Source organism: Lampetra planeri, chromosome 17 (assembly GCF_965212315.1).
Source record: "Lampetra planeri chromosome 17, kcLamPlan1.2.h2, whole genome shotgun sequence".
In the NCBI taxonomy this organism is placed as follows: domain Eukaryota; kingdom Metazoa; phylum Chordata; class Hyperoartia; order Petromyzontiformes; family Petromyzontidae; genus Lampetra; species Lampetra planeri.
The window spans coordinates 4,223,790-4,251,537 of record NC_136123.1 but is presented as its reverse complement, the minus strand read 5'-3'; the positions used below and the strand labels follow the sequence as shown (position 1 = coordinate 4,251,537).

Below are 27,748 nucleotides of genomic sequence, written 5' to 3'. Positions count from 1 at the left end.
GTCGCGGACGTCACACCCGCGGCGAAATCCCCTTGCGCGATGACGTCACCGCGCCGCCGATGATGCAACGCCGGGTTCACAGCTGTTCGCGATGACGTCACCACAACTGGCCGCTCGCATGGCGGACTCATTAGCCGGCGTCTTAGGCAAGGCCAGCATTGAATTCAAGGCGGGCCATGGCGAGGAGATACAACGTTTCGATGGTGGGTTGTGCTGCGGGGAACCACCACTGCCCCTTGTGTCGTTGAGAGAGTGATGGGCCCCGTATCCCCCACGCCTGTTCGTCTAGCCCCGTAGGCAACTCGTAGGACTGGTTTTGCCGCTGTCTTTGCTTGGTTGTGGGTGTGCTGTGTGTCCTGGGTGTGCTGTGTCGTGGGTGTGCTGTGTCTGGTGTGTCCTGGATGTGTTGTGTGTGTGCTTTGTCGTGGGTGTGCTGTCTTGTGCGTGCTGTGTGTGTGCTGTGTGTGTGTGCTGTGTCTGGTGTACTGTGTGTGTGCTGTGTCTGGTGTGTCTTGTGTGTTCTGGGTGTGCTGTGTCTGGTGTACTGTGTGTGCTGTGTCGTGGGTGTGTGCTGTGTGTACTGTGTGTGCTGTGTGTCCTGTGTGTGTGCTGTGTTCTGAGTGTGTGCTGTGTTCTGAGTGTGTGCTGTGTTCTGAGTATGCTGTATTCTGTGTGTGCTGTGTTCTGAGTGTGCTGTGTGTGTGCTGTGTCGTGAGTGTGCTGTGTGTGTTCTGTGTGATTGGTGCTGCGTGCTTGTGGTCTGGCCCCTGTGTGATGCTCCACATTTCCACATGACGAGCCACTTTGTTGAGCTTTCATTTGTGGCCTGGTCGCTTCTGAAAAACAAGCCAATAGCTCAGTGGACTTTACCTGGCAAAGTAAAACATAAATTGAAGCTTTCGTGACGGCAGGAATTACTCTTTGTTTTTTTCGGTAAAGTCACGTAGAAATAAAATACTGTAATAGAGTAACGACGTTTCCACGGTTGCTTTCGACGGTTGCTTGTGCTGCAATCGAAACGTCGTTCTCTGTTTACTTTCTACGTGACTTTACCGAAAGAACCAAAGAGTAAGGTAAAACATAGTTTTTAGTTTTATTTGTATATATTTTAAGTGATTTGACCCTGTGCACTCCTGGTCGTGTTGTTGTTGTAACGTTCTGACCCGCCCCTAGTGGACGCCTGTGACAACAGCGCTTTATAGCTCATCGGATTCCTCCAGTGAAGATAAACATGACTCTGTTTTGCCTGGTGTGGGTGCTCTGTACAGGATGCTGCGTCCTCGGTGGTGGTGCTGCGTGTTGTGACGTGCACGCTATGTGATGTGTCCTGAATGCCGGTTATAGTTGCTTCCCGTACATTCCGCTGACTGACATCTCAGAATCATAATCTTTTTTAATCCTTTATATTAAGTTCACTTGCTTGCTTGCTTGCGCGCTTACGACCGTGCAAATCTTTCGGTCGTTTTTTTACCCACTTCCCGTGATCCAATCGAGCTGACATTTTGCACACAGACTCGTTGTGTGTGTCAATTTATTTTCGTGAAAATTTTTTTCCACAATTTTACACTTTTTGGGAAAAAATAAATTATATTTAATTACCAATTGCTTAAAGGTGGCAGGCAATCATCTGACCCATAGGTGGCAGCCATCTCAAGCCAGAGGACGAGAGGACTCTAGCCGCCACGCATATAAAGGATGTATAGTGAAAAACTTTGTTTTTACGGGTTATTTTTTTATTTTGACCGAAGATATCCGATCAGCTATGAAGCTCTTTTTTTCACAGACGTCCACAGATCTCCAGAACACATCTGTTGAACACATCTGTGCTCTGTTGTCAGGAATCGAATTCGTACCAGCATCTGCGTGGCAATTGTGTTCACCGTTGTTACAGTGGAGTTGCTACGCTTTGGTAGACCTAAGCTGACTGCGAATAATATCCGGGTTTGATTTGCAGAAAGGGCGTCAACTCCTCGTGTGCTTTGCTGGGTGTGTGTGCTGTGAGGTGTTGTGTGTGTGTAATAGCTGCTCATTCAGAAGAGGAGTTGGAGACGCTGCTGCTGAGACTGGAGCGTGCCACTAAGAGGTGGGGCCTTACCATCAGCCCCACCAAAACTAAGCACCTGCCTGGGTATTTTGTACCATCGGGCACTCCACCCCCACAACTCCCAATCGGTGATGGGGCAGTTGTGGAGAGAGTGGAGAGTTTCCCATACCTGGGCAGTGTGCTTATGACCGGCTCCAGTTTATCAGCAGAGGTCTCACTCCGAATCAGTCGAGCGGCAATATCTTTTCATCGGTTGCGTAACGCTGTGTGGAAGCTACCTGGTCTGTCGCTCCGCACGAAGCTTCAGGTCTTCTCGGCCACGGTCATTCCCTCCCTTCTCTACGCTTGCGAAACGTGGACCCCCCTAGTGGAGCATCTTCGCCGGTTGGAAACATTTAGGCTGGCCTGCCTACGATCCATCCTGGGTTTAACCAGGCTGGATTGTGTGAGGAGCTCACAAGTCCTTGAAATATCTGGGCAAAGTCCCATCAGTGAGCTCCTCCGGCAGGCAAGGCTGCGTTGGCTGGGTCATGTAGCCCGCATGCCCAGCCACCGCATGCCTAAACAGCTTTTGTTCGGCCGGATCGAGGGGGCTAAACGGGCGCGGCACGGGCTAGAGAAGAGATGGAGTGATGTGGTACAGGAGGACGTGGAGCTGAGTGGACTTGCCGATGACTGGTACCAGCGGTGTCAAGATCGGCCTCAGTGGAGGAGGCTCGTGAAGGACGCTACTGGGCAGTTGGAGGCAGTCGCCCTCCAACAACAACGGAGGGCGGAGGAGCGACGCTCACAACAACGAGCGGAGCGCCGGGTGGCTAAAGCACAGCAAGTTGGCACAGTAGGGGGCACAGGTGGTGCATCAGCCAGTCATCTCGGTCAGTCGACCCGTGGCACCTGGGTCTGCCCCGTGACCTCCTGTCAGCGGGCGTTCGACACTTCACGTGGCCTCAGGGTGCACATGGCCTGGCACAAGCGTCGTGGTGACGTCACCGCCACTTAGTGGCGAATGGCGGTTGTTGTTGTTGTTGTGTGTGTGTATGCTGTGCCATAAAGTGCACCGAGCATGCCACGAGCGGTTTTTGTTCTGCCATAATAATAGGTGGTGTCTCTTATTGTTGTGATACACTCGTCCCAATGATGTTAGTAATTGTACCTGTGTCGATTCAGTTCGTGAAATACTTTTTTAACATTGTGATGCATGTAGCGGGCTCTAGTGGCTGTAGGAGTCCTGTTACTTTTTTACATGCAACATTCTATTTTTTACTTAAGAAACTATAATTGATTAAGATATACATAATTAACCTGGCAATAGAGTTATCAGTATTTTATTGTCATCTTAATTTGAATGTTTTGTAGATATTACAGAACATCATACAAAATTCCTGCTTTCCTCCCACTAATTAGACTGCCAAAAATATATCAGTATTGTAATCCTAATTTGAATGTTTGTTAATATTCCAGAACATTATACAACGTGTTATGTTGAAATGTGGTTTATTGCAATACAGTATATAATTTAATGTTGGGTTTATCTATGGCAGTATATAGTACGGTATATGCTCGGTTGATGTAAGAGAATAAAGTTTAGATGGAAGCATATTATATAACTTTTACGACGTAGTATTGTAATGTATTACTTGCCGTTAGTAACTCAGCTTATTGTAGAGTATAGTAAGTATACTGATGGTGCTATGCAGTTTATATTTTAGTCTTTGTATGTAGTTTATACCTTAGTTTTCTACGGTGTTGTTTAGTTACTGCAGCTACATATCATTGGCATTCCTTTCCTTTGTTAATGCTAATCCCTGCACCCCCCCTTGGTGCTCTTGATCCTGCATAGTGCGTGGGCATGGTATGACTTTGAAGCCCCCCCCGCCCCCTGCGCATTTCCCATGTATATGCTAAACTCATCTTGATATGCACATTCTTTTTGTTAAGGCGCTCTTCTACCACCCCCAACCCAGCTTATATGTAAGTTCCTAGCTTGAAGTGTCTCATTCTTCACCTGAGGACGGCTGCTTGCGTTGTGGCCGAAACGTCGTGAGAATTGTTTCATTTTATTATGTTTTATTTTTATTATTTTATTTCTTCCCTTCTACGTGACTTTACCGAAAAAACCAAGAAGAAAAAAACGTTCTTGCTTTCCTCCTTCCCACTGCACCACCTGTGAATAGCGCCAATTCTTAAGAGTACGTAATGAGCATATCTTTTTTTTCTACATAACTAAGGCTAGAACTGTCTGGGACAACCTTTTCATGGCACTGGGTCAGTATAACCCAGTTTGGTAACTCATCAGTCGACCGAAAATGATCAACTCGCCCACTGCATGGCACTTGGCTGTGTGTATCGGTAACACGTATGCTGCAAAAAATGCCTTTGTTAAATTACAAGCACGTGTTTCATTCGCAGTCGCCGATAACATGCTCGAATATAAGATGCACCTTTTATTAATCGTATATTAATTTCTGAATACAGGGAGATCCATTTATAATGACCCTCTTCGTATATTTTCAACAGGCGATTGAATATTTTAAAAGCATGCCTCCATATGTTACACAGAGGAACCGTGATAACCCTCTTGCCATCTCTTGCTCATGTATTGCATGGTGCAGATTCGGACTGCCCGATGACGGAGGCCCCGGCGGAGCCAGTCGAGGATGGCGCCCTGAGTCCACGCGGACTCCGTCACTCTGTGTCCAACCAGCTGCTGTTGGTCACGTTGCTGGAGCACCTATGCTCATTGTATGAGCGAGATCCCATAAATAAGCAGGCGCTCTTCCACGGTACGTAGCCCCGTCCGTCGCGACTTAACAAGAGTGGAACACGGTTAAGCGACACACGACATTTCATATTGAATTTCAGCACTTTGTTTAACTGATTTTACATTTACATAACACAGCTAACGGGCCACTCGTGTTGATTTTACTGAAATTGGTCTCGAGGCAGAAGAATGAAGCTTGGTGCGATTATTAGGAAAATGATTAGACCTCAACCTGTTGCTTAGAAAAAAATAGCAGTAACACATGTCCATTAATGCTCTAAATATTGGCATTTAAAAAACCCAAAGTCAATTCGCATATGAAGTATGTTTTCCAATTTTTATAATTATAATTCTTCATATTATTACCAATGTTGGCTTCTTAAGAGATATTTTTGTGACTTATTTTATGTAATTAATGTTTCATTACTCGCAAGAGAATAATGAACAATGGCCTCGCTCAAGGCTCGATACCTATAATTATTTAAGATATATATCAGTGACACGTCACGTACATCATCTCGCAAGTTCATGACATAGCCCTTGCTGCACAGAGCACAAACCTGGAGAAGATTGCGAATACTCTTAAAACCTGTCATAACTTTATTGGACGCATATTAGACTCCAATCAAATGCTTACAAATCCACTACTTGAACGGTCGTGCATCAGATGCCACTCTTCAGGTTAACACATTTGCAATGTTGTGGGTTTACAAGGTTGTGGGTTTACTCTCCAACACACGGTGTGCTGTACTCATAACGAATTGGCATGGTTTTTTTAAGTGACAAATCTTACTCATTGGCTGTGTCGGGTGGTGGCGGGTTTAACGGCACATATTTACTCGATCTAACCCAAGAAAACACTTATAGATGCCGCCCTTGATGTGTTCTTCTGTCGTAGCCCAGTGTGCTATGACCCCACTCCAAGATATCAAAGGATGATCACAGACATAAGCCTTAAACAGATCTGTGAAAAGACCAAATAAAAAATCATCCTTCTACAGATACTTGCAGAAATTACTTGAGGCAACTCTAACTGATCGATTCAGTGGCAGAGTCGTTGTGCGCCAGCCTGGTCGGGAGCTCATGCTCAAAACTGCTTGAATAAAGCAATGCGCATTTAACCGGAACACTGAAACCGACACCAATCCTCGGGCCCCCTGTTCTGGCTAACATTTTGCCACCGAATATGCGCAGAGACATGCAAACGGCAAAGGAGTTTACACGTTTTCTTGGAAATAACCTATCCATCAACCAAAACCTCATCAATGTACTCAAGTCCCGAACCCCTGCTGAGATCGTGCTGTCAAACATCCTTGAATTTTACCGAGATCCGGAATAATGCTGGCAAGCAGAGTGGAGCAAAGTGAACATCCAGAATAAATTCATAATCAACGTTTTTGGGTTTAGATCGCGTTATTTATAAATGTGTCGTAACCCTCCACCACCCGACACGGCCAATCAGTAAAAAAGTGTCACGTTGACAAAAGACAAATAGTTCACTGCTTTAGCCCACCGGTGTGTTGAAGCGTGAAACCACAACATTTACAATTTGAGTACGACGTTTCGCTGGTAATTGCATCCAGCATCATCGGGCAATTCGCCAGAATTGTAAATGTTGTGGTTTCACGCTTCAACACACCGGTGGGCTAAAGCAGTGAACTATTTGTCTTTTGTCAACGTGACACTTTTTTACTGATTGGCCGTGTCGGGTGGTGGAGGGTTACGACACATTTATAAATAACGCGATCTAAACCCAAAAACGTTGATTATGAATAATATTGGTCGCGAAAGCCTACGTGTTAAATTGATCCAGAATAAACATGTAATTCGGGATCTAAGCATTGCACCTCCTGGCTTTGACATTCGTCGAAGACACTGGTGTGACCATCAACCGCATCTCATGCAACCCAAACCGTAGACCGCACTAGACCACTGTCGTCTGATCTCCTTTAAAGGAGGAATAGCAAAAAAACACAAACTCTCTCGTGCATCCCTCTCGTTGCTAGCAAACCTCTACAATGGCGTTTAGCTCCTGAACATATTTCCATGCGCAGATTAGAATAGAATTACTCATTATGAGTCTTTAATTTACTAAAGTTATATTGATAGCATTTAATTCCAGGAATCGGTTTAAAACTCATAGGTCATGGCAAAACTGGAAAATGTCCTAGTAGAGTCATCTATGCAGAAATGGTTTTTTTCTGTTTGTATTTCAATCGTACATTTCAAATTTTCACAATTAGAATTGCTGGCAAAAGGGTGCTTGTAAACAACAATTCCTCAGCTTCACTGTTATTACAAACATGCCATACAAGGGTCAATTTTGTGTCACTGGGTGTTTGTTGATGTTATTGATATGCCTGTCTTGTAAATATATAAATAATTTGCTATAGTTAACAATTATTTATCTTCCAGTATCTGCCAGTGAAATGGGATTCCCCTATAATGTTTACCGAGTTTCTCTATTTTATATATATATGGAGTTTATAGATGTTTTATGCAGACGCAGATATCCACGGTTTGTAGATGGTGTCGCGATTCGCGGCTCTGTATTATGTTTTCCGATTGCAATTTTTCGTCCAGTGAAATGACGCAGAAGCATTCTTGTGTCTAGACTACCCACGCGCCAATATCTTATTGATGGCAAATTTTGACATCGGAAATACATTGATGCACATCTCATTGAGATTGATCTTCACAGATTCTTTCCCTTGAATTGTCGCGCTTTGCAAATTTTGTGACATAGGTCAGATTGTGGTGCATTGTTCTCTGCCAGATGCACCAATTTCTAATATTAATTGAGTATTCGCAGTTCTGGATGTTGCCAAACTGAGTAAAGTTTTTTCGTATGTAATCGCCGTTTTTATTAGAATAATTTCAGGTAACGGTTGTAGTTCTCCCTAATCCCTCACCCTAATCTTCGCCATTAACACAACTGATGTGCTTGCGTCCGTGGATGGAATTCCTGTCAAGCTCATACCCCGCATGCTTGCCCATCGCCACATATCTAACCTCTTGTTGTAAGAGCTCTCTCGCTGGTTCAGCAGTTCCACAGGTGGATTATATTTTTTCCACCTGAGGACGACCGCTTGTGTTGCGATCGAAACGTGATTTATTTTATTTTATACCTACGTGACTTTACCCGTAGAACCAAAGAGTAAAGAGTATATAAAAGGTGCAAAGTTTTCAAATAAATTAGCAAACCGAAAGTACACAACTTGGCCAAGTATAACATTCTAGATTTGAAGCTTTCGTGACTGCAATGATTCATATTCTTAGGTTTTTTCGGTAAAGTCACGTAGGTAAAAACATTAAAAAGTAAAATAAAATAAAAATAAAAATCACGACGTTTCGGAGGCAACACAAGCTTCCGTCTTCAGGTGGTACCGTCACAACCACGACAGCTGTATCAAGTAAATGAGAGATTGCAGGAGTTACCACTGCGTTTATATAATGGTTGGAGAAGGTGGTGGGGCAAGGGCTGCATACTTATTATTAATATGGTAAGGTGAGGTTTGAGACTAAGAATAGACTGCATAACAAAGGCAGCCAAAGGCTCAGACTGCATAACAAAGGCTGAGCCTTTGTTATGCAGTCTATTCTTAGTCTCATATCTCACCTTACCATATTAATAATAAGTCTGCGGCCCTTGCCCCACCACCTTCTCCAACCATTATATAAACGCAGTGGTAACTCCTGCAATCTCTCATTTACTTGATACAGCTGTCGTGGCTGTGACGGTACCACCTGAAGACGGAAGCTTGTGTTGCCTCCGAAACGTCGTGATTTTTATTTTATTTTACTTTTTAATGTTTTTACCTACGTGACTTTACCGAAAAAACCTAAGAATATCAAGTATAACATCTTTTACATGTAAGTGAAATGTACCTGAATGTCAGGTAGTTAGTGTACAAATATACTGAATGTTATTAATTACATCTATTATATTGTCACTAATTGTAGTTACTAGTTTAAAAGACTGAGCAGGCTCGACAAATTTTATGTAAATGCTGATGCAAAGTTTAAACCTATCTAGCTTAAACCTAGTGTTAATAATACCATGCTTTCTACATTTGGGACCAAAATGTGGCTTGCAGTTATTAACATTGATGTACTGCATATTTCTGTAAATATATTTCCTGTCGGTAGTGTGTCCAAGAACCTTACAGTCGGGCTTGTTTCTGGCCTTACTCTTGAGCCGCATTGTATCACTACACTTAGGTCAGCTTATTTCCATTTTATATTGACATAGCTAGAGTATTACAATCCCTTACCCCAGCGTTATCACGGAACCTATTTCTTCATCTGGACTTGTCGTATTTGTTTGTGTTTTAAACAAACAGATAATTTGGCTTCATTTAGTGGATACTATGGCTCATAAATACATTTTAAATGCAAGCATGAACACGTTAACTCCTCTGCTCTGAGATTTACACTGATTGCCTGTTACCCACCATTGTAAAATGAAAGTACTGGTTATCACATTCAAGTTACTGCACAATAGTGGATCATCATATTTATCTACCTTGTTGCAACCACACATACAGTGGGGGAAAAAATTATTTGATCCCCTGCTGATTTTGTACGTTTGCCCACTGACAAAGAAATGATCAGTCTGTAATTTTAATGGTAGGTTTATTTGAACAGTGAGAGACAGAATAACAACAAAAAATCCAGAAAAACGCATGTTAAAAATGTTTTAAATTGATTTGCATTTTAATGAGGGAAATAAGTATTTGACCCCCTCTCAATCAGAAAGATTTCTGGCTCCCAGGTGTCTTTTATACAGGTAACGAGCTGAGATTAGGAGCACACTCTTAAAGGGAGTGCTCCTAATCTCAGCTTGTTACCTGTATAAAAGACACCTGTTCACAGAAGCAATATTGTGTTTATTTCCATGTTTCTTTGTTGAGTAATATCACGTTGCATTTGTAGTTCTGTGGGCATTTAGTTCACATGTTAAGCCTTTTGCATGCTCTTCGAGATGTGATGGCATGTGAAGGTCCTTCAACGTATTAATTTATGTTCCTATGCATGCCAACAGCCATTGGTGCACACCTAATCCAACTGAAGCTGGTCTCTCCATCATCCTTCTGCGATGAATTTGCCACGGTGCGGAATCAGTACAGCAAGGCTTTGTGTGACCTGCTGCGCTCCGGATCCAGCCACCTGCACACCGAGGTACTTTTAGCATCCTCCACACTGGTGGTTCCCAACCTGTGGTACGTGGACCACTGTTGGGCCACACGGTTGAGGGAAGTAGTCCATGGAACTCTTGCAGATACTATGATCACAAGAGTCGTTGTAATTGATAAATATGTCGTTGCTTTTGTGGTGGTCCACCACATTTTTATTTGAGGGTTAAGGGTGGCCTGCAGGTTCAGAAAGGTTGGGAATCATTTCTCTACAGCTTTCGTCTGCACTTTTTTCAGTATTCATGCTCATTAAGAAACAGCATTATTGCAAGTCTTTTTTGATAGCACGGCCTAAGTGGGAACAATAATTTGCAATAAATGTACATGGTGATCCATTGGTAGATACCCCATGGAATCCTCATGATGCCCTTACTTTTTTCTCATCAGGCGATTGAATACTGGATTGTGAAAACGATGGCTTCGCATCTTATAGAGGAAAAGTGCACAGAGTTTCAATGAGCTTATTGAGATTGGTGGGTGACGTGTAGAGGCTGTGAAATAAAATGTATTTTACAGTAATTGGATTGTTTTTTGTGTGAAGTCTTTATAATTGCATCACCGTTTATTATACAGGCTAAATAACCCACCTTATTTAAGTGATTGTCGTGCTTTTAACAGAATGGTTTCACAGTTGGATATTAAATGGCACTGATAACGTGATAATATACGACTCTTGTATATCATTACGCTCTGTATATTTTTTATATTGCCATCGACTGTGTTCACTGTTGAGCAAAATTGGCGCAGGCATTGGTCGACTGCCCATATGCACGTGTCCCGATGTCTGTGTCGTGACGCTTAGTGAACAAATAAAATTTCGATTTAAAGCTTTCGTGACTGCAGGGATTCATCTTCTTGGTTCTTTCGGTAAAGTCACGTAGAAGGGAAGTAATAAAATAATAAAATAAAACATGATAAAATAATTCTCACGACGTTTCGGCCACAATGCAAGCAGGCGTCTTCAGGTGAAAACCAGGTCTGTCGAGGCGACAGCGTCTGAATGAAACAGCACCACGCTTGGAGCATATATTTAAGCTGGGTTGGAAGGGGGGGAAAGGGCGCCTTGACAAAATAATTTGCATATCAAGAGGAATTTAGCATATTTATGGGAAATGCAGGTATGTGATTAGTACTACTTACAAATAAAATGTTCGCGTGTCTTTTCACAGCTGTCTCTCTTTCCTGAAGACTGTCCACGCCCATTGGCGCTACCCTCCAGGTATTATTAGGGAGAATTTAGTTATGAATTAGTTATGTTTTGTACAATTCTGTTGTTTGCAAACATTATATACCGTTTATATATCAGGCATTGATGTAAGTGACTAATTGGTATGTTTATTTGGCTAATTCCTCCTAAACAGCTCCAGGTCTCATTGTTTGAGGAGTCATTTGAGTGCTTATGATATATAGTTCATGTAAATGAGGTGAACATTTTGTAAAACAAAAACATTTGTATTAATAATTTGGCTTATTGGCACCCGCACTGTCTGTCTGTTCTGCTTTTACAATAGCCCAGCAGATTTGTGCTGATATAGACACATATGACTTTTTAATTCCTATTCATATTGTTCAATTCATTAAATTTAATTACATTCATGCACAAAATTCTAAGCCCATGCTTGTTCAGACAACATCGGGAATGGCTTATTATTGTTGATTGAATAATTGATAAAAATGTAATTTGCATTGCACTAAGAATGTCCTTTCCAAAACAGCTCTGGTACTCCAAGCGTGTGGAATAATTAAATTAAATTATGAAATCGATTTGGTGGTGTAATGGCATCTTTCCCCTTTCTAAGGATCATAAACATGAGATGATGGCAGGACGTGCCGGGCCTGCGTGCTACACACTCCACACATGCTTAACTTGTGACCGACAACTGTTGCAGGCAGAAAGAGCAAGCTTTCCACACCCACACATCGCGTTACTTGAGCGAGTTTGAAGAGGTTTGCCGGCTTGGTCGCGGGGGCTATGGCCAGGTCTTCAAGGTATGCATTGATCCCACACCATCCACAATTAATGTTTCATAATCATTTGTTAATAGAAATAGTAATTTACGACTCTCCATAACGATGGCTTCCCCATGCCGTATCAATCTCGCAAGACGTTTAACCAAATTCACCACCTGATTTGTGTGAGTTGGCGAAGGGGGGCATCGGGAAGGGGGGGAGCGTGGGTGGGGGGCATGACCGATCCAGATACCATTCACTACTAATGTTAGTTGTGGCTGGGAATCCACTGACAGTCGCTGTATTCAGAGCAGATTGTGCAGATACCACTACCCCCCCCACTCCCCACATCGTTGTGCTACCAGGCACACACTAATGGTCATAAAACTCCCTATATGATTCACATCTGGGCCAGCGTTGTATGACTACTTGTATGCCTGTAGCATGATCTAGACAGTTGTTCTTTCTTCAAGTCCTGCCAGAAGGTGTTGTTTGGGTCGCACATGTTTTGACTTAAAGCTTTCGTGACTGCAGGAATTCATATTCTTTGGGTCTTTCGGTAAAGCCACGTAGATAGAAAATTATAAAAACATATCATGACGTTTCGATCGCAGCACAAGCAATCGTCATCAGGTGGAAAAATATAGCTCTAACCGCTATATATTTTTTATTTTTCTATCTACGTGGTTTTACCGAAAGACCCAAAGAATATCACAAATGTTTGCCAATGTTTTTTTCGAAACCCAAGGATTTAACTGCAAGCTCAAATTGGCGTTTGCATTAATTGCTGAACATACCTTTGTGTGCGGTGGCCTAGGTGCGCAACAAGTTGGATAGACAGCTGTACGCTGTCAAAAAGGTGCTCATCAAGGGATCCGGCGAAAGTATTTGCAAAAAGGTTATTCCTCATCAACATTCAAACCAAATCTCACGTCAAACCATCTAACGTTTCAGGGGCTGTCCTAACTTTATGTTAATGTTGCATTAAGAAACATTTTTGGTGAATATAAAGGTTTATTCTTGAGTTGCATTTCGTGAATCCCGGTTTCAAAACCATGTTACCTTCTTCCCTTGCCGTTAAAGTTGTAGTTGCTTGTGAAAACGAATGCAAGGCCCAACATTCTTTTGTGTCCATTTTCTTCTGGCACAGCCGAGCCATCATGGATGGGGCCGTTACGGTGCAGGTTGTTTTCCACTGGCGATTAGCCATACCGTGCCAGCGCTAAACCATCATATCCTGGCCTCACAAGACATCTGAATCTGACTCGGGCGGCCAAACAGGGCCAGGGGTGGGGCTAATAACGAGTCTATTGCATGTAACATCAGTCATAAAAGTGTGAGGACATAGGATCAGCACGTCATTTGCATGTGACTTGTCCCGTTCTTTGCATGTGACATCATTGTCAGTGCTCGGCATCTGCAATAAAAGCAATAAAACTTGTGCCTCCTGAGCTGCACCGGGCTGGTTCGGCACGAGTCCAGAACGACTCGGGTGTAGAATGCAAAATAGGTAATTTTGCAACAGTTTTCAAACTCGACGCTGTGTGTTAGGTGCTGCGGGAGGTAAAGCTGTTGGCCGGGCTGCAGCACCTGAGCATTGTGGGCTACCACGGCGCATGGTTGGAGTTGCTCCAACCTCCTACTCTAGCAGGTACTTGACATGATATTGACTGGAGAAACAGTAAAAGCCGATCATCCTGAAGACATAACGTTACCTCTCCAGTGTTGCCGCTTGTTCGAAGTGGAGAGACCAAGTACTACGAAAGCACTTGCGAATGGCAACATCACCCCTCGCACTTTCCTGTTTTTTCGCCAGCCAGCACAGGCCTCCCGGCATACTGGAGCTGGCTTCTCATTATTGCTGGGTACGTCGAATTGAATCGAGGCCCGTTTTCCCTTGTGGCAGCTGCGGCAAGAACGTCAATGCAAATTCTATCCAATGCAACAGTTGTAAAGCTTGGTACCACAAACGCTGCGCTACTTTAGCCCGCATCCCCAGTTCACATTCCGGCTGGTTCTGCAAATATTGTACATCATCCACTCCAACAACTCCACCTTGCACAACCACACTAGCACCACTACCTCATCCATCGCAACCACCGTCTCAACCACAACAAAACATCCACAACAAAAACGACCTCAAAATCCTTCAACTAAACATCAACAGCATCAACAACAAGTATCTTGAACTCAGCACCTTCCTACAACAAAACTCCATTAATATAGGCGCTATCCAAGAAGCAAAATTAAAATACACTTCTCGCCCGCCCAACTTAATTTTTTTTACTTTCCTCCGTCGAGACCGACCAACAGCTGGTGGCGGTCTAGCTTTCCTCATCCATAACAGCATTCAATTTGAAGAAATTAAATTCCCAATGCCTCCTTCTGATATCACCACAGAAGTCTTAAGCGTCCGTATCAAATCCCATCTAGGCTCACTCACTATAATCAACGTCTACAATATCTGGCTTCATGCCACTCGACAACGCATCCTTGCACAAAGCTACTCAAAGCCCCTGCACCTGCTAGGAAAATAAAATCCACCTTGCTTTCCTTCAGCTCTGCCAGTGTGCAATCTACTTTAAATGCTCTTCCACCAAATGGCACCACCAAATAAATGTTTAACCACTTGCACACCGCTGCCACCATGCACTGCCTGAAGACCTACAAGCCCCCAATGTCATGCTAGGGGGTTGGCCCCCACCCACAGCAGACGACGAAAAATCCCTGGCCCGGGAAACTCGCACAAAACTGGCTCAACTCCGTTCAGGTTACTGCTTCATGCCAGCCGATTAACCACAATCGAATCGACCCAAACAGTCCCAAACTGCTGCCCTTTGTACCAAGCAACGCCAGAAGATGTCTCCCATTTTCTCAGTTGCCCAAAACGCAGACCACAAATTATATCGATTGATCTCTGGCTAAACCCTTCTAAAGTGACGACACAACGCCACCTCTAAACAGAAAGTGCGAGGAAAACAACAACAACAACAACATAACGTTACGATCAACACTAATTATAATTGTGTAATGTGCACTTTTTATTGAAGATAAAAATCATCATTGTCGTATGTTGACATTGAGGCTAATCACATTGACTCTTGTTGGGAATTTTTAACACTGAGAGGGTTTCCTTTTGTATGGTTTGAAGGCTGTCTCACTGCATCGTCGTCCGCCTATCTTATGGCTGTGAGTGGTCCATTGGACTCAGCCTCTGAGAGGTAAGCACGTGGTTAAACCTGAACACAAACAAGCAAAAGCTCTCCGATGTGTTTCCGGGTTGCACAGCATGCCCTTCGCCACAATGTTGGATATTTCGCTCCCAAATACTGCGAGCTTTTCCAGCTCCTAGCATGTGGTGTAAAACGTCGGACATTTTGAATGACATGCCATACTAACCGAAAACACAAACGTGAGTTATACAGCACGCTTGCAAAAAATATGCAAGAGTCATAACACAATTAACGTCTGATTTAAACAAAAACTAACAAAATGTGTAGTTCAACTTACTTTTCCTCCAAATTTTCTTTTTGTTTGTCCGTGAAATTAATATTTATTGCATAGTGTAGTAGTTACAAAGCGTGTAGTGTTTTACATCACGTTAATCTGTGTTAAATGGCATTCATTTTGTGTATTCTTGTTGCAGTGAAGCAAAGATAATGAACGCCAGCTCCGATAGCATTATCTTCCAGAATGCCTCTCAATCCTCAGAAAAACAGACCACGGATACACCACCAGCAATTGCACCTGATCCAACTCTGCAACATCCACCCGAGCATGTGAAGCAAGTAGAGAATAAAGAGACCCTGAACCATAAGGACCTAAATCAAAACTGTGTTGAGCTGCTGGCATCTCGCAGCCTGCCAAGTGCAGAGGCAGGTTGCCAGAGAAATGTTGGCTGGTGTCCACCTGGTAGATTTTCTTCATGTCACGTGCCTTCTCTGGTCCAGGCCCATGGTGGCTTAAACAGTGAGAGCCACAACAACAGCGGCAGCAATAAGAATGGTAAAAACAAAAACGAGCATTCTGGGAGAAAAAACGAGCATTCTGGGAGCAATGGCAAACCCACAAACCTCAGAAAGGAGTTGTATGAGAGCAACAGCAAGCTTGTTGGCAGTAATAATGAACTTTCTGAGAGTAGTAGTGAGCAATCTGAAAATAGCAACACCAGTTGGACTCCAGGGTCTGACAGCAAAGATGGGAGTTCATGGCGAGAGATGGCTTGTATGAAGGTAAACATGCACTCGCGCGCATTTATTGGTGTTAGATTAATAAGACTAATAAAATAATTGAGACTATTTCATGTAAATATGGATAATATAGGGTCTGATTTACTCGTGTACTACTTAATACAATGGTTGTTAGGCTCGTTTCAGCTACTTCGTGTGAATATTCAGCATGTCGCTATCCATGAAATATATCTTTAATTATCTTATACCACGAATGAAGCAAACATTTAAAAGCTCAATGCGATGGTTTTACTCTGTGGCCGTGATGGAGGTTTTAAAGCCCAATCTCGTTTTCAGCGGGACCTTCACCTCGTCCTGTACATCCAGATGCAGCTGTGTGAAAGGTCCCTCAAAGAGTGGCTCATGGATCGGAATGCCCTTTGTGAGAGTTTCCAGGACTCAGCAGAGGGCGCCACTGCCCTTTCTGGCAAGTTTCTGCATTACCCCGTGGGCACTATTACAGCTATGACGGATTACTAAACCGCCCTGTGGTCCTGTTAACGTGTTATGAATTTGCAGGGCATTTTATGATTTGTAATAAAAAGTTATTATTATATAATTCCTCATGTCCGAGAATAAAACATGATTATTATAGCTGCTGTTTAGCTTTAAACCAGAGTATAAATATAATTGTATAAAATAAGACGTGAATTACTGTTTTTGTTTTGCTTTCAATTCTCTCAGTTGGAAAAATAATTGTCTTGGATGTCGTTTAAGAGCCAGACCACCCAAGCCAGTGTGGATTTGACCCTCCTTCTGAAAGCATGTCTCTGTGTATATATCTTAAATGTATAGCTCGAGCTATGCAGACAGATTTCATCTCTTGGGATTAATCCTGGGGACCCCTTTCATGAATAGTAGAAATATTAACCTTTTTGTAGATGGTTTGAGGTTAAACATTTAGCACATTTTAGCCTATTTGTATCCACACAGCCATATATATGAACATTATTACTGTAACTTACAAAAGCTTCTCAAACACTTACAGTTAGAGGTCAAGTGATGCATACATTAACATAAATTCATGTAGCTCATTATAACATGCATCAAATTGCTTGTGCAAGGTTCAAAGTCTTTGATTTGGAATGTCACGTATAATGGGATTACATAACTCACCCCCAGCTACTAGAGGCCACAACGTTTAATACAGTTTTTTCTTCAAATAATTATTCTTGAATCGAACACTGACGCTGAATCGTGACAATGAATTTAATTTAAAATGAGGCAAAATGTGCTACCCCATAGAATATGTGCTAACCCTTAACAATCATTATCACAAGGCATGCTCTGTCCGCTGCTGATTGAAGGCCTTCCTAAGTTGTCACCATCTTTCATGGTCTTCTTGGTTCTTTCGGTAAAGTCACAACGCAAGCAGCCGTCCTCAGATGAAGACCTGTTCTTCACCTGAGGACGGCTGCTTGCGTTGTGACTTTACCGAAAGAACCAAGAAGATGAATCCCTGCAGTCACGAAAGCTTTAAATCGAATCTTTCATGGTCCCTCAATACAACAACCCATACAGCTCCTTATACATTAGCTGACGCTGAGTATATTTTTTACCAAATATAATATTGTCATTTGCAAATAACAGGCAATTTTTTCTTCAATATTTTTATAATTAAATACAAATCAACTAGCATTTATTTTTACAGGTTAGAGGAAGCACACAATTATTAAACATATATTTATTACCATTTCTGGCTCCCATTCAATCTGCACTGAGCAACATGGTGATGTGTGACCAAACAACCCAATGTGGGAAGACCTTCACCCAACAGTGCATTGACAAAGGGCACAACATAAATGTTTAACATACAGTACTATACATATATTATATACAGTGGTACCCCGGAGATCGAACTTTATTCGTTCCAGAAGGCCATTTGAACACCAATTTGTTCCAACACCGAATTAATTTTCTTCATAAGAATGAATGTAAATTACATTAATTGGTTCCAGACACGAGAAATATCTCATTATAAAGCATTTTTACACGAAGTTTACAGTAATTACATGCATAAAATCATACAAAAAAACAAGAAACACAATAAATGGAATAAATGAATAAATATATGGAATAAATTAAATAAATGAACATTGAACTTCACTTTACATGTAGTAAGGAGAGTTGATGGCTTGAGTGGTAGGTGGTGAGGAGGTGGAGGTGGTAAAACCTTTGTCTGGGCAAGTGTCATGCACGCTGGCCATACACGTCTCAGCCGTACAGATTCTTTCAAGTCGCAATTGCCCCGTTCGACCTCCGAATTTCGTTCGGTTTCCGGGACAAAACATTTTCGGAAATATCGTTCGAACACCTATTTGTTCGAGTTCTGGTGCGTTCGATCTCCGAGGTTCTACTGTATTACCAATATGGCATCGCAGAACCGTGAGGGATGGTAGCAGATCAGGGAGAGCTTCATTAGTGGATTGAACATGGATGATGATGGTGATTACTATTATATAGTGACACATCTGCATATATAATTGATGTAACAATTGATGAGTTTTTAAAAAAGTGTTAAAGGAAAGTTTGATTTCTGCAGCCTTCTGTATCTTTGTTGTTACAGGCCAGTCGTCCTAATCACGTGTACCATTCACTCTTTGTTTTGGCAATGGACAGGCCGATACGCACTGGTGGACGGGAAGCAGACCACTCGAATGTTTCAGCAACTGCTGGAGGGAGTTCATTACATCCACTCGAGGGGTATCATGCACCGTGACCTCAAGGTTTGACAAACACTCTGCATTATCCTCTTTACAAAATCTGCCTGTCTTCTACAGCTGCATGAGCACATCATCCATTGTTACAAACGCATTGTGTTTTCATAATGGCATGACGTGCATCAATAACAGTTATCGCATTCTTCACAGTTTCCAGATTGTATCGTCTCTCTTAATGCGTGAACTGAAATAGTAATTACGAATGCACAACACATTGTAAAACTTGAGCTGGGGTATTTAATCTATACAATCTTGAAGGGCTGACTGTTACAACGAAATTAGACCAATTGTGAATGTGCTAACGTGTGGCCTCAAAGTGCACCTAGTCTGGCACAAGTGCCGTGGTGACGTCACCGCCGCTTAGTGCCGAATGTTGGTTGTTCGTGCTGATGTTGGGCGTGTGCGGTGAGGACTTGTGTTCGATCGCCCGTGGCACTTTTATTACAATGTGTACCACTGCCCAGCAGAGTTTTTATTTCATCCAGCTCCTCTGTATTTGTGATAGTCCCCCCCCATTGTGAATCTATTAAGTTGAACTATTCGGCAGCATGTGTGCGTCTGTAAAATTAACCACTTTTGGGGACTCTCATGTAAACAAAAAGCTTTCTCCTTCATAGCCAAGGAATATTTTTCTCCATGGACCGGACCACCACGTGCGCATTGGAGACTTTGGGCTGGCTTGCCAGGACATTGTATATGAAGACCCCAGGCTCATGCGTGCCGGTAAACCTCTTGCAATACAAACCTGACGTCACCTGCTTAGTAGTATTATGCTGCTTTCCTCCTTCGCGTAAATGTACATTCCGGAAAAGAAGTTGAAATGTCTCTCCTAGTGTTTTAAAAGTTTAGTAAGCATTTACAGAAATTGCTTATGCAGATTTAAATTGTTCTGGTTATTTTCCTTTTCACAATATATTTCAAGTCCATTAGACGTCCTCTGGTCTAACACCGTTTGAGACGAGGCTCAAAAGAAAGCTGTCTCTGGTGTGGACCAATCAGTTTCAAGGACAATGCATATATTATCAGAATATGTTTTTTGTTTGCTTTCTGACCACAAAGCGTCGTGGTTAATGCAGACATGATTCCTTGTAAAAGGTTTCAGTTTGGTGTTTTAACATCTTAACACCTGTTTTGTTGCCAGAAAAAGGGGAAAAACCTATTATCAAATATTTTATTCTCATGGAAATATTTAATTCTTATGGCGTCGTACCAAAACACACACACACATAGCTGCAGGCTCAGATACAATGCATTCCATTTAATGGTGATGTCATAAATGTTCTGAATGTGGTAGACAAACAATATGCCAACATTTTATTTTTTTAACAGAGTAGAGGGGTTGGCACGGTGGTTTGTGCACTCCATTATGAACCCAGCCACACCTGTGTTTTGATTCCTAGCCACTGCTCATATTCGTGGCAAGTGATAGCTGAACCAGTCCCGGGCCTACCCTTTACTAAACCGCACTCACCAGCATGGTGATATATGGTCAAACATCCTCCACGATCAACACGGCAGTGGATTGAAAAGTGTTTTTTGTATTTGGAAACATAATTTGTTTATCATTGCTTCTAAGTTTTTTTTTCATTTAGAATTATTTTTGGACGTGGGGATGTGATGTTAAAATTAATATTTATTTTTGTATTCACACCTTCAAGTTGTGATAGTGACGAGTTGCGTTGCCCACATGCCAAACTCGCATGGATATTACCTTGCTTGTGGAAATGGGAATTTGTCGAATCGTTTCACCCAAGTAGGCTTCCTGGAGAATGCAGATGGCACGCGTCAACAACTGATGTGCACACTTGCCGTACTGTGACCACAGCCAGTGCGTTCCAATCCAGTGTGTGTGCATGCCGTAATGTGGCCAAAGCCAGTGTGTTACAAGCCAGTGTGTGTGGGTGCCGCAATGTGGCCAAAGCCAGTGTGTTACAAGCCAGTGTGTGTGGGTGCCGTACTGCGGTCACAGCCAGTGTATTATAAGCCAGTGTGCGCACATGCCCTCCCTTAACCGACCAATCATTTATTGTTATCTGAGCCATGCGAAACAGTCAACTTAATTATTTCACCGTGCAAAGGTCATGATTTTGCACAAAAAGTAATTTCTTGACTATGCTACATTTCTAAGCGGGTTGATAGCGTTGCAGAGACAAACGCGCATTAAAAATGCATACAAAGGTATGACGTTCATGCCTCTTGTTAATAATGCATTGAGTAATGCATACTTTCGTGTGACAGTTGTAAGCGATGTCCATGAAACATGGATGCAAAATTAAAGAGTCATCCTCTCTATAGTGTTGTATGAGTGTAGTGAAAGCTTAATCTTTGTTCAAATAAGATATTCATTCTGATCTGTTATATTCAAAAGAGTGGAAATATGCGACATTTTATGTTTATTTAAATTATTGCTGTTCTAATAAAATAACATGTTCTAATTATTCCAGTGCTTTAATGTAATTTAAGATATGAAGTTGGATGGATGATGCAGAAACCGATATCAATTTGTTGGCATACCTATTTTGCAATTGGCAGCCGTTATCATAATCGTGAGGAATCTGTCCAGTTTCTTGTATACGTTGTTTGAAAACTTGTCCTGAGCACAATGATTCCTGTGCGCATCACACAATAAGGCTTAATGACGAATGGGATAGGTTAGCATTCGAAGCAACAAAAAGGGCTCGTGATATTTAAATATATTGGGCAGAAGACAAGCCCACTTCCTTCAGCATTGACCTTGCTTTAGGGTAAAATCGGATGAGTACACGAATAGTGTGGAATAGCTTGGCGTTGCTTCTGTTTCAATATCATTAGACCTCCTTTGCCAGTACCAAAATATAATAATAGGATTTTTCCCCTTTTTTCTGGTAACAAAACTGATACCTTTTTACAAGGATTCATGTCTGCATTAACCACAATACTTGCAGTCGAAATGCAAACAAAAACACTATGATAATATATGCATTGTCCTTGAAACTGATTGGTCCACACCAAGGGACGGCTTTCTTTGCAGTTTCAAGGACAATGCATATATTATCATAGTAAATTGGCACAGAATACATTTTTCTTTGCCTCAAGATATTATCATGCTGTGGCATTGGCAAGCCGCTCTGTCCTCTCAGGTAGCATCTGAAGAATTAAGCTATAACACACTCGTATTGTGTCTTCTTACTGGTAATTTGAGCATGATAGCGATTGATTTAATGAGCCATACTAGGAGCCAGTTGTTCAGTCTTTAATCTCCACTCAAATTACCAGCGAGACACCAACTGCTGAGCATTATTCGTGTGCAACACCACCATTGCCCTGAACACAAAAAAAAGGTCCCATCTGTAAAACAGACCGTAACATAAGAGCTTAATAGCGAGCGAGCGAGATACATTTCGATGTCACGCGATCATTACCCGCCTGCCACACTATGCACTTCTCTGCCTTGACAGGTGCTGGAGATGCCGGTGGCGCTCACACGTCAGGCGTGGGCACTACCCTGTACGCGGCTCCCGAGCAGCTGTCGGGCTCCCACTACGACTTTAAGGTGGAGCAAAGCATGATCCCGCATTCTCTCATCAGCAGGGATGATAATGGCAACAGCCGACCCAGTATTTATTTACGTGTGCTCGCATAATTATCATCGTCATCAACATCTAGGTACGTTGAACTTCTTTCGCACCGTACGTAGCCAACCGCGCTAATCGGAGGTGCGGGAGGGGGAAGGACAACATTAGCCGTAGTCAATCCATTGCTTAGACGTAGGCCTCAAACAAGCCGCTGCAATCTCCTGCAATCTTACGACGTAACAGTCCACCGAGCACCTGCACACAAGCTGAGTCAGGTGGACGTACTTCGCATGTTTTACATTCGTTGGATGCCCCCTCCCATCACTGTTGTTGATCATCAGCCATCATCTTGCCTAAACCGACTTATTTAACCTCCCTATGGGTTCGAATCGACGCGTTCCTCTTCCCTCAATGTAATTCCAAGCACTCATATCTGCATGTTTATTTGCATACTTTTTGGCAGTGCTAACCTACCGTGATGTAACTTTAATTGCTCAGATTTTGATTGTTAGCTCTTGTAATTGGTGTTTGTATCTGGTGGGGCCCATACACGGAGTTATATTGGAGAAGAGAAGCTGCTGGCCATAGGATTGAGCATCCCAACCACTGTGTGTGCCGTGCTTCTCAGTATAGCTGCTCAGTTTGGTCATTTGCTGAAAAAACATCTGCAAAGAATACCTTTGTGTTTGCATTTCACCATTGTGGCACACACGGCAAAGTTGAATGGAAAACAGTGTTTGCACATCTTTGTATTTTGTATATCGCCTAAGCCATACAACATTTTCGGGGGCACACCCATAGTTGAAGAACAGGGTTTTTTGCATGGGACCATGAATGGTTAAGATAAGTGCATTTTAACATGACATCATTTAAATGTTTCTCCGTGTTTTACCTGTATTGGCACTTGACCTTCTCTTGTCACAGTTGGAATGGTTATGTGTTCTGGCTATAACCTGCAGCTATTGTAGTAAAGTTACGCTTCAAATGAATAAATTCTGTTCTTCTGTACGATGCGTATACGTTTATGGTGGTGGAATTTTAAACGGCCTGTAACCATATCACCCAGAATGGGCCAAATCTCGTCATAATCTGAGTCAACTAAATAAATATTCATTAGTATATGTATGTTTAACTTCTTCTGCACCGTACGTGGCCAACCGTGGTAATCGGAGGTGTTAGGGAAGGCCAACAAACTAAATATAAAGAGCAGTTCTAAAGTAATTAGTTTTAAATCTGTATTTAAAAGTGCATCGCTCCAGTGGCTTCCTAATATTGGAAGGAAGAGCATTGCAGACAGCCGCAGAAGCGCATCTGAAAGGGCGCGATACAGACAATATGCCTCTTCATATCCATCTCTCCACGTATGGTGAGAAAGAAGTTCAACATATGCAAAAAAATTGTACAATTCCCATTCACCACACAGCCTTCTGGAAGTGATGCTTTTCAGGCAGCATTGGTTTAATATGAAAAAAAACCTTCACCGGTTTCGACATTCAGTATCTCATCAGCAGTTAGGCTTGCTTAAACCAATGCTGGTGAACTGTCAGATGTTCTAAAAAAGAACGGCTCTCTGATTTTTTGCGTTAGGTTCGATGCAAAACTATAAAATACATAACACAATTTCCCAAAGCTCAGCAGATATAAACCTGGATAGTGGTTGGATGAGTCACCACCATGCACAAATAGGTTGGGCAGTGGACTACAGTGCAGAAACATCTATTGTTGGACTGTACTTCTGTGCCCCCACACCTATTCTTCCCGCCTTCACCTACCTGCAGTTAACCGTGTGGTGAAGTAAGGTGAAATGACCTCCATAAAACGTTCCTGGCATGTGGAGGCCCTCATACAGCAGTGGATTGACAAAAAGGGCTTTACATGTGCATTATTAAGAACATTAATGTAACTGAAGAGTTATATGGGGAAACACTATTTCAGGATTTCGATTTAAAGCTTTCGTGACTGCAGGGATTCATCTTCTTGGTTCTTTCGGTAAAGTCACGTAGAAGGGAAAGTCACGTAGAAGGGAAGTAAATTACTTCCCTTCTACGTGACTTTACCGAAAGAACCAAGAAGACTATTTCAGGAGTTATCCTTTATGAAAATTAAAAAAAAGTTTTCATCAGCAGCATACGGCCAATATTCCTGGCACGTAAACATGCAACTGTGTAGCTCTGACGTGTTTCCCAGGTTGTGCCGCTCATTGTGTCCGGCATGATGTCTTAACCTTTCGCCCCACGCTCTGGGAGCCAAATTCAGTTGCTTCAAAAGCTCCCGGCATGTGGAGTGAGATCTTTCCGCAGCAGTAACACTCCACTGTGTTCTGCGTGTGTGTGTGACAGTCGGACATGTACAGTGTAGGGATCGTGCTGTTCGAGCTGTTCCAACCGTTCGGAACAGAGATGGAGCGTGTGCAGACCATCCAGGAACTTCGGGGTGGAGTTGTCTCCGGCCCCTTCACAGCACAGTGGCCCGAACAGGCCAAGTACATTGGCCTCCTGACTCAGGATGACCCTGCCGCGCGTCCCACCCCGCAAGACATCCTCACCACAGACCTGATTGTTAACAAGGACCAGGCAAGCACCCCTTCGCTCTTTGTTGTGAAGTGCTTTGTGTTGCGCAATAGTCGTAAATCGCAAGCAGCGTGTGTGTACGTTCATTATTGGGAATGTGCAGTCAGGAGTATCGCATTTCTAGTAATCTTATCTCTTACGACAGTGGCCATTTTTCTTATTTTTTAAGGTAGGCCTTACGTTACGTATTTTTTTCTTAAGGAGGTCTTTTAAAGATCGTACAAAAGTGTGTGTTTTTGTCGATGCTTCTAAATTTATGCGAATGCAGTCCCAAACATTGTATGTGAATGTTTGCGTAGACAATTGCTAAACACACATCTCTTCAATGTTGACGTCATCGTGGAGAATATGAATAACAGAATGGACGAGCATACGTGTCTCCATACATCTGTCTCCATATTCAACAGTTTGAAAAAAATATATAACATATTTTTAGTGAATAATTACACGTTGAAATCCACATCAAAAGTACAGGGTGTTAGACACAGTAGGTGGTGTAGAGTATGAAAAACCAGCAGGACAGAGGCTTTAAGCTGTCCAGGTTGTAGACGTGTGGGGTCCATGCAAGCGATACCCATTATTGAAGTAAAACGCAGTTAATGCCATTGTTTGGTGCAAAGAGTCAAAAACCTGGTTGGGCATCGATGTTGGTAAGTTTTGGGCAGTGGAGTGGCACAATGCTTCACAGTGAGAAGTTTGTGGGTTTTATTCCCGACTCGGGCACTGTTCTGTATGGAACTGTGCCTGCTCTCTTCCCCAGGTTCTCTGGTTTCCTCCCATAAAAAAAACATACTTAACTGGCATTGGCATAAACATCCCAGTTTTGAGAAATTACCTGCAAATTACTCAACTGGGATGACACGCAGTCACATTTCTCTCTACTGCAAAACATTGGCAGGACCCTCCTGAAAATGCCTTCAGATTCAGTGAAGCTTTCCTGGGTAAATAAGCATCATAATAATTTCTGATACAAGGATGCAATAGTTTTTTTTATTGTAAACGGTGTGATGAGATTTCCCAACGAGCACAAAAGGAGGCGAATCCAGCTGAAGCTGAATATCTTCTTGTTTCTTCTGGCAAGGCCAGACCGGCTATAATCAAAGTGTGTTTAGTTTGCCCATCGCCTCTCCCCCACAAGTGTAAAGTAAGCATGTGTTGCTTATACGAGAACTGTCCTCACATAAGGTTTGGTTATATCCAGCTTCTACTATATATCAACATTATTTATTAATTCAAATGCAGATTGATTTCCAGTTCTGGCTGGGAAACCAGCCAGAACTGGCACCAATAATTGTCCAAGCTCTGCGTCCCTATATTTATTAGGGCGTTTAGCCAACCCCATTAACAAGACCGTGTACATGTGGAAAGAAACCAGAGTACACAGAGAAAACCCTAATGCATACAAGTGGAATATCAATGCAAGTGTATCAACTTGCTGTACTATCATATCTTGCCAACCCCCCAGGGGATTGTGACCTTAAAGTTCAGTAGGATTGGTACTTTCAGGATTTGTGTCATCCACCAACCCTCGCCTCCACAGTGCTGGATTCGAGGCGTGGGCCACCAGCGCCCAGCTAAGACTAAGAAAACAAATGACCTTTGTTAATGTTTTGTATTCATTCAGGTTATCGTCAGCCTGCAGAGGCAGCTGTCGCAGAAGGACGAGGAGTTGACCCGCCTGAAAGCCCTGCTCCAGAATAGAGAAGAAACCATCCGATGGCAAGAGAGGTCCATTGTCATGCTCAAGCATGGTTTAATATTTGCAAAGAACCTCAAATCTTAACAACAAACACACAACTACAACGGATAGAAACCCACCAACAACGAGTTCAGAAGCAATGTTTAATTTGGGATTTGTATAAATAGCTTTTATTGCCGCAGCACGTGCACGAATATACGTGTTTATGAACCGGGACACATTATATTCGAGCTACGGACCATTTAACTTTAAAGGGCTATTAACCACTTGGCATTTGAAACGATGAGCAGTCTCCTAAATGCCCCCATATCTATCCACCCAACTGTAACAACACGTTTCTTCGGAGTGGGCAGGTAGGAACTTGGTCGGACAGCGCATTCGTGCACGACAGAAAGCTCGCGGTCACGTGATGCACTTCAATCCGGGAGCGTACATGTTTGGGAGGGGCTATGCACGACAGACAAATAATCCCTGGTGGGCAGTGTGGAACTGTTGTTCCTACCTGTATAAATGTGTACATCACAGTCGATCAGCAGCTGACTTGTGGGTAAAAGTATGAGTAGTCACCGAAGATGTCAGCCTAGCATGGACGAGAAAGCCAAATAACCTAGAGGGGCTGCATAATGCCAGCAGTGGCATGAGCTATAAATTGCGGGGTTACACCTTTACCTTTCATTAAGAACATTAACCTTCGTGGCATTGCTGCTCTGCTACAATCTGACGCTCATTTATTTTTTTAAACCTCACAATTTGCAATCTTGTACATGTGAACATGATAAAGCACCATAAATCCCCAACCTTATCACAATGTGAATGTATTCAACTATTAAAACGAATGTGTATACTCCTGATACATGCATAGGCTCATGCGTGTGACAATCGATTATGATTCATGCAAATTGTCTACGAATGTTTTGCTTTTGTTACATTTATAAACTCCTATTGTTACATATATAAATAATAAACACAAGTACGCATGATTCGATGCTTGTATTGTGAGCATCAGAATGTATTATAATTGCCGAA

General features: G+C 42.6%; 1 protein-coding gene across 2 annotated transcripts; it reads left to right on the top strand.

The window, feature by feature from the left end:
- The first annotated feature begins 58 nt into the window (after nucleotides 1-58).
- On the top strand, nucleotides 59-27,701 carry LOC144723283 (eukaryotic translation initiation factor 2-alpha kinase 1-like). Of its 2 annotated transcripts, none has more exons than XM_078601891.1 (15): nucleotides 59-203; nucleotides 4,657-4,827; nucleotides 9,850-9,986; nucleotides 11,170-11,219; nucleotides 11,890-11,989; nucleotides 12,768-12,848; nucleotides 13,502-13,601; nucleotides 15,102-15,171; nucleotides 15,597-16,182; nucleotides 16,477-16,606; nucleotides 18,799-18,905; nucleotides 19,517-19,622; nucleotides 22,337-22,431; nucleotides 24,793-25,026; nucleotides 26,648-27,701. In XM_078601891.1, the coding sequence occupies exons 1-15, from the start codon at nucleotides 92-94 to the stop codon at nucleotides 26,804-26,806; spliced, it is 2,238 nt and encodes a 745-aa protein (XP_078458017.1). In that variant the 5' UTR covers nucleotides 59-91; the 3' UTR covers nucleotides 26,807-27,701. The 2 variants fall into 2 exon arrangements, with proteins under 2 accessions (XP_078458017.1, XP_078458018.1); XM_078601892.1 differs by lacking the exon at nucleotides 59-203 and adding an exon at nucleotides 752-878.
- The last annotated feature ends 47 nt before the right edge of the window (nucleotides 27,702-27,748 follow it).

Excerpts from the sequence above, each read along its gene's own strand:
- LOC144723283 (XM_078601891.1), top strand. The coding sequence starts at position 92 with ATGACGTCACCACAACTGGCCGCTCGCATGGCGGACTCATTAGCCGGC. Across the intron at positions 22,432-24,792 it reads GCTCCCACTACGACTTTAAG|TCGGACATGTACAGTGTAGG; the intron begins GTGGAGCAAAGC and ends TGTGTGTGACAG. Across the intron at positions 25,027-26,647 it reads TGATTGTTAACAAGGACCAG|GTTATCGTCAGCCTGCAGAG; the intron begins GCAAGCACCCCT and ends GTATTCATTCAG.